The following is an 8,182-nucleotide window of genomic DNA, read 5'->3' on the forward strand; positions in this document are numbered from 1 at the left end:
TCTCTCTCTCTCTCTCTCTCTCTCTCTCTCTCTCTCTCTCTCTCTCTATGCTTTTTTCCGTGTTCAAGCACTAGTCACATAACTAAATTGCAAATGAAATCATTGAAGAAAAAGTTGCTTTACATTGCGATAGTACCGCACAAGTCGCGATATATATAGATTTCATAGTAAGCAGGCCCGTCCTTCTAAGCTAATTACAAATTTATAATTTTTGGCAAGAAGTTACTCGCACAACAACCCAACAATCCCCTTATTAGTATTTTAGGTTCTTATCAAAATATTATTGTTACTAAGTACTTAGTATGTGGGTTATTAAGTAAGTAGCATTGTATTGAATTCATTGACTTGAGATTATTGGGATAGCATCAATTCTATTTGCAATTCTCAAAAGATCTATTTACAAATCAATTACTTACACAAACTTATATTTACAAGGTTTGAGAACTGATTGTAAACTTCTCTGCTCGCATATCACGATTCAACTAAGCTTGTCTTCAACAAATAGTCTGCTTATACATCGACTTGCTTAAATATCAAATCTCATTTTCCCATTAATCGTTTTACCTACGTTAAAGTCTCCCCACTTTGGTCATCAACACTCACCGGCTGCATAAGCTTACTTAACTTTAAGATGTCGCCAGGTAAAGCATCGTTTTCATGTACGCTTTCGAAGTGTGTAATTTTCTTAATAAATATGTATACCTCATGAGTTATCCGATCTATTCGTTGCATATCGTGACAAAATTAGTAAATCCTTCCTCGCATTATGTGATTGTGGGAGACTTTTGCTTCAAAAGAGTATCGCAAAGTCCTAAATGAAAGCCAAACCATGTCTATCAATAAAGCGTTTTAAGGCTTTCCTTTAAAGGCAGTGCGCTTGTGTGTGTGCTATAAACTCTTAACCGGGTATATCTTCAACATTTTCCATTCGATTCTTCTACGCCATTAAATAAATAAATAAATCGCCTTCGATATGGAAGGAATTTGAATTTTGTGGAAAAGACCACGTGGCTGCAACCAGCGGATAAGTTCACGATGCAATTTTCAAAATTTATTGACGAACAACGCTAGCTGCAAACTTTCGAGCCCTTCCCTTATAACGGAAAGTAACCCTTCATATAGGAAAAATGTGAAATTCTTAATATTTTATGAAGAGATTTAGTCCATTATTTAGTTTAGTAGTTTAAGACGAAAGTGAAATATACAAAACTTGGATCGCATGCAACTATTTTCTGGACCCCACATCGTGTTCGGGTCCTCATGAAAAGTAAGCGTAAAGGAATATAATTCTTAGTGCTTAATAACAAAAACAAATGAAAAATAATAAAATCTTTGGCAGGAAAACTGCTTGTACTACATTTGGTTGGATAAGGTATATCCACGTTTTGAGAACCTCCCCACACACGAGCACTCATGAAAAGCATGCTTTTATACCATGAAAACAAGGTATAACTTTTGGTTTGGTACCGGTCTTAACCCGACTGTATTATGTTTACTTTTTTATTCGTCTTTCTGAAGCTACGCTTATTATCTCAGAGAAAATTTTGGGTTAACTAAAAAAAAAAAATTACTATAAAAATTAAAGATCGTACCTCAATCAAAATTGTACAAAAAATATGTGAAAAGAGAATTCTACCGCAATCAGTTAACTACTTTTCGTAGCCTACATCACGTGTTTCGTAAAGCTATCTTAACATCCCTAAGGATGACAACTTTTATTATCGCAATCTATTTAGAATCGATTTAAGTGATTCTGCTGGTCTGTCTTGCGTCTGCTCGAATGTTTTGATGATCAATCCAATCGTCATATAACGCCATTATTGAGATATAGTTACTTACTTTCTCCCAAAAAACGAACATCAAGGAAAGTCGATCGGATGAAAACATTGGTACGATCATTAGCCGTACAAAAGTCTCTCCTGCAGTCTCCGAAAAATGTTCGCATTTTTGCAGTTTTATCGTACGAAACGAATATGATGATGAATTTAGGCGACGTAGCGCTATATTTGATGTGTCCTCTCGTAAAAATATATTCATAAAAAATAATCATTTATATGGCAAGAGGAGTAATTATTCATATACACATTCATGCATAAATTTCGTGAGACGTGTTGACACTTCTTCCGTCAAAGAGATCTCATAAAAAGCGATCGTTTATCTAGAGCAACAAAATTTAGATTTTAGTGTTTTTGGTGATACGGATAGATTGGGCGAAATTGTGCAGAGTAATTAAGGGTCGATCTTGTGCGACTATAACAAGCCCGAATGGAAAAGGGAAAATGCTTGCAAAGTACTTAATATTAAGTCTCTATAAATTGCAAGGAAACAGATGGGAAACGCAAGCGTAGAAAGCAAAAATAAAAGCATAAAAATAATTAAAAACGTGTGATGAGGCAACCACATCGCACTTTGCGCGATTAAGCGATTTCTAGCACGATCTTAGATGTCGAAACAATCGGTTGTACAACTTATAGCGTCCGGTACTTCGAGCAATTCGCCACTTCATAGCACATTTCAAAAAGCATTTCGCCTTGTTTCGCTTAATAGGCGAATATATAAATATTTTTGAAGATTGAAGAGAGTTACTTAGGCCACACTACACGACAGTCATACACATATATGATATATACATAATCGGACCGAGAGTTTATTGTCTTCATTCATTAAGACACTATTCTGTAATATTCGATTGGTTTGGCTTGTATATCATCTGCGGGTATTCACATTCTGATTTGAATCGAAATCGTTCCTTAATAGATATCATCGTGAAAATTTATAATTTCACGCCCAAATAATATTCGTAAGAACGTAAGAATATTTATTTATAAGCAAGCAGACGTGTGCACCATATACAGAGGCATTTATATGTATATATATATATATATATATATATGTTTTGTGTATGTACATATTCATAAATAAATACGAATACATACATACATACATACATACATACATATACATATATAGTTTGTATAACGTTTTTAGAGGTATAGGAATGGAATATTATTGTTGTTCAACACATGGCAGTGGAAAGTCAAACTTTTTAAACAGGGCTGACAATGAGTCAAGAAGCGCATTTTAGCCACAGTAGGAGCAAATTGCCTGCAGCCACTTGACACATGAACAAATATTTTCTGTATAAATGCGTACAGTTAAAATAAAAAATCTGAATACAAAAGAAACAAAAGCTGCTGGTTTCTAGCTCAGGTTGGAACTGACAAACAAGAATTATGATCGGCTTAGCCACATGCTGAGCCCTTTGTTCGTGTTGCATTAAAGCTAAAGTAGTTATGGAGAGACAGAAAAACATTGATGCAGACAAACAGATCATTTTTGTGTATCCACATTGATGATGATAGTTGCTGCTGGTGCCACGGTATATAACGAACGATATAACATGCAATAGTCTTTTAATATATGCTCGTTTGCAATATTTTGTTTCGTTAATCGTTGGACAAGTCTCAAATTAAAGCTGTATAAGTTTTCGTCTTCGCGCCTTTTATGTGATCTGCCACCTAATGTTTATAATTAAATACTTTCACACTTGATAACAATAACATTCGAAAATACAATTTTATGCATACATATATATATATATATATATATATATATATATATAGGCATACATGGAAATTCCTTAATGCATATATATATGCATATAAATATATATATATATATATATATATATATGCTTCATTTTAATTTAGCGAATTCTATAATGAATTTCACGTTTGAAATATTTCATACTTATGTACGTTTGTCTTATTATGTTACATGAGATGTAAAATGTATGTTCGCTTAACGATTCAAGCTGATTTTATTTAGTTACTGGCAAAGCTGATTTCGCGAGAAAGGCACAAACTCAGAGAATATTGGATTATATACCCTCGGCTCAAACTTCAAATACGGTTTTCTTTTTTCTTTTTTTTTTTTATAAGACGCAAGAGTTGTCGTCACAAGCTTTAATGCTGTTAAAGGCTCTTTCTTTTTGCTACTGCATCTTCGTTATGCTGTGACGAAATTCTATTCATTCATTAACATATCCATGAAAATAATATTTTCCAACCTTGCATGTAATGAAATGGTTTCCAAACTGAAACCTTTCAAAATTGCTTTCATTCTTTCTTTTAATACTACAAAGTATACACTACTGCATCTCATTTTTATAAAGGCTTCTCATTTACGCTTTGCCGCTTTGCGACTAAATCGTGGCATTTGTTTTGTCATTTCAACCATTTCATCATAAAGCAACGTGCGCTTGAACAACGATTGCTTCAATTTTCTTTCATTGAAATCGAAACATAAGAGATTTGATATTCGATAGTGTTGATCACCGCCGGACTTTATCGATGACTTTATCGCCTGCAGAACTAAGCATTTTCGCTCCAGTTTTGTGAACTACTTTTAGAGCAAATTAGAAGACTCTAAAATGTTCCGAATAATCTTGAAAAAGACGAGCCCATTACTTGAAAAATTCTAAATATATTGAGTTATAGCATTGAAATTTGACACAAGATTTAAATAACGGTCATAATAGTGTTCACTAAACTTATTCGATTCCTGGAATTTTATATTTGACAGTATGAGGATTTGACTAAGGCTATATTTCGTCAGCGATATAATTATATTTATCTATTGGCTTGCTTATTTAGGCATCTGAATGCGCGATGCATCTAACCGTCAACGCGTCAACAGCGCATGCATTTATTTCCCCAAACATTTCTCGGTTTATTCACCTTTCTGCCTACACGTCTGCTAATTTATTCAACTGATACCCATCAGTCTGCCTATCTGCCTATCTATCTTCGAATCTCTCCATTCATCTGTTCATCTATCTATCTGTCTGTCCTTTTATGCATCATCTATGCATTTATTTTTTGATCTTTTTGTACATCTACATGTTGATTCACTAGCCCAATAGCCTATTTATTTATCCGACCACCTAATTAATTGTTCGCCTGCTTGTCTATCTGTCTATCAATCCGTTATAGTGGAAACCCTCAAACTACTGATCTAGCATTATGTAGAAAATCGCACATTTAGAAATTTATTTTTACTTCAGATGTGCAAATAATGCTTGCAATTATGATATGAATATGATTTGCCCATCATTTGTCCAAGTTTCTTAATCGACCTCTCGTTTCATCTTCCCTAATCCTTTCTGTTAACTGCCGTGTTTACCCGTATAAGGGACACCCGTGCGTGGTTGGTTATATAAAAAAAAAAAAAAAATTAAAAATTAAAAATAAAAATAAGGAAAATTCGTTATTATTTAAAGAATGCCAAAGCATAGGTCTCGTGACTATTATAATCGGGTATGTTGTTACACACACTTATCGTTGCTTAAATAGTGAAACGAAAGAAGAAAAAGATCGCTTAAGTAAATATTTCAAATGGTAAAGTAATACATAAAAGCAATGTTCTTAAGAAATCGTTTGCAACTCCATTCCATAATCGAACATAATGCAAAGCTACGATCGCTGTCATTTTACGAATAAAATTATGTCTGTACATTCTTAACGGTAATTAGGGAAATAAAAGACACCAAAGATTAACCGCTTGATTGCGTATCGACCGAACCAAATGAAAATTTGAATGGACAAAGTAAATGAAGTGAAATAAAAAATTACCATTTTATATAAAAACTTAAAATTTTATTAATATATATAATACGAGTGTTATTTCGACAGTTATATTGTCTTGGCAACACCAGTAAATCTGCTATAAATAAGACCTAACGACATATTAAAACTAAATTCGGCAGCTAAAAAAAAAAAAAAAAAAAAAAAAAAAAAAAAAAAAGACGACTAAGCGCAAACAATATGATTTATTTAATTTATTTATTTTAACGGTTTCTTCAAACATATTAACAGATATCATCACCTGTAGTCCAGTATACTTATACTTGCGAATGCTAAGGACCGAAGTTACGAAGCAAAAAAAAAACAAAAAAAAAAAAAAAAAAAAAAAGAAAACCATCATACTTAGTCCCGTTAATGTTCGCTGACTGTCTTACTTCCTTACTTTAATTTTCGACTCATTTACGGTTTGTTTGTATGATTTTTTCTTTCATTTTGTTAAGCCATGTTATCTATCTGTTCGCACGTTAACTGGCTGAAGAAGAATCTTAAAGTTTAGTAGGAATACTTTTAGTATCTGCTGCTATATAGGTGTACGGCGGGAGAGTGGATATAAACCGAATCCGTTAAAAAAAAAACGTGGCACAATACACACGCACTCACTTTCTATACAGCCCGGAAATATTTGTAAACCTCTCGCATATACGAAATGCTCACAGTCGATAAACAACATAAAATGAAAAAAAAAGAACAAAAAATTCAATTTACTGTGTCATGCGGATTCATAGACATCCACATAGTTATAGTACTATGCAAATATCTTCACTTACTTTGTATATAATGACATTTCCGAAAGCAAGTTTTGTTATTTATTTATTATTTCTGTGATTTTTGTTTTTATTTATTTTTTGTTTTTTATATTTATTCCTTTAAGTTTTCTTTTCAAGTTTAAAATGTAGCAATATATGGCTTCATAGTTAACGCCGAACGCTTTAATGTTTATATATACGCACACTTTATTGTTTCGACTGCATTCTAGTTATATATGATACCATATATATATATATATACATATGTACATATATATATATATATATAAATGTATATATATATATATATGTTCATAGGTATTCATGTAAGCATGTATATATGTATATAAATATATACATCAATACAAATATTTATTTATGTCTTTCCTTTTATCTTACTTTATTAATATTGTTGTTTTAATTGCTGGCTTATTAAACGACTCGCATTTACAACGAATTTACGGATTTTCTATATTTATTAACTACCTTAAGACGATAAAATATATGAACCGTTCTAATAAATTTTGAGTTAGTTTTAAATAGATTTTAAGCATTTGTCATTCCGTACAATATTTCAAACATCATCACTTTCTTTACAGCATTTTTATGAACTTTCATCACTTCTTTTATTGCTTGCAGGCTTTGATTGCTCTCTTTTTTTGTTTTACATTTTTTTTTTCTTGTTTTGGGTTTTTTTTTTTTTTTTAATCGAAAATAAAAGAAGAGTTTCTGTTTATTTCTTATTTATACTAAACACTTTTGTAAAAGTTTTCATTTAAAAATTTTTATAGTTTAGAGTGTCCACTATTACCGACACAGTCACCACAATTATGACTAAGCGCGCGCGATTTCAATTGAAACTGAAAATTATATGCTGGTGAGATCAACTCATAAATGGCCCTATTGTGATAATTCAGTTTTATCACACACACAAAGTTAACTTATGGAAAAGTTGAGCTTTTTGAGAGAAGAGAGCAAACGACTAAAAAACCAAACAAACCCAAAAAAAAAAAAAATAAAAAAAAAATAAGCAGAAAACGCAAGAAAAAACTTATATATCTAACAAGCACACCATGAAGTTGGCGGCAACAACATATTATTATTATTTGGTATAAAATCAAAAAAGAAATTTGAAGCAAATCTAAATGTAGAATACGGTACAGTTTACATAAGAAAGTCAGTGGTCCCTATAGGAAGAAAGTCCGCGTCCCCGTGGAATATGCTGTGTGATATGTTGTATATATCGAGACATCCGCAGCACTCATTTAGTTGAGAATGCAATGCAGGTGCACTCTCCGAAGCAACATGTTTTGCATAATGTCCCAACAGGCTATGCACCAATAAATGCTCGTTTGGTTTATTTTACTCACTTACCAGACATCTTAAGTTATATGTTAGAGAAGAACAAGTAGACTGTTTCAATTGATGATTGGCTGCTCATTTCTTTCTTGGTGACGTGAGGGTGTTTCTCTTGTAGTTGTAATTTATTTACCTTATTTTTGTTATGGTTTTTCTTTTTTTTTTTTTGTTTTTTTTTTTTTTTTTTTATTTGGCAGCTGCCTGCATAGAACGTATATACATATCATTGGGGGTCGAGCCTTCATCTGAATTCAAGTTCTCTTTACTTAAACATTTATGCATTCGCACATATAAAGTAAAAGGCATTTGTATTAAGTGACAGAGCGCATGACAATATTTAAAAAAAAACAAAAAACATATATACACATGTACGTTTCTATGATAATATATTTCTATTTCATTTGTTTATACTGTTTGCTATAATTGGTGCTA

General features: G+C 32.0%; 1 protein-coding gene across 5 annotated transcripts in view; it reads right to left on the bottom strand.

The window, feature by feature from the left end:
- LOC119631574 (transcription factor Sox-1) overlaps positions 1–7,104 on the bottom strand; it is a 41,140-nt gene extending 34,036 nt beyond the window's left edge. For 2 of the 5 annotated variants that reach the window (XM_038023916.1, XM_038023921.1), the window contains exons 1-2: positions 6,791–7,104; positions 6,596–6,617 (exon numbers count right to left, since the gene is read on the bottom strand). Coding sequence is in view for 2 of the 5 variants with exons in the window: in XM_038023918.1 (XP_037879846.1) it covers position 6,413 (1 nt within the window). In the remaining 3 variants the exon portion in view is untranslated. Of the gene's footprint in view, positions 1–6,412; positions 6,618–6,790 lie in introns of those variants that run through there. The other 3 variants (XM_038023918.1, XM_038023919.1, XM_038023922.1) reach the window with 3 other exon arrangements.
- Positions 7,105–8,182: the final 1,078 nt, after the last annotated feature.

This window comes from Glossina fuscipes, unplaced genomic scaffold (genome assembly GCF_014805625.2).
Source record: "Glossina fuscipes isolate IAEA_lab_2018 unplaced genomic scaffold, Yale_Gfus_2 1, whole genome shotgun sequence".
In the NCBI taxonomy this organism is placed as follows: domain Eukaryota; kingdom Metazoa; phylum Arthropoda; class Insecta; order Diptera; family Glossinidae; genus Glossina; species Glossina fuscipes.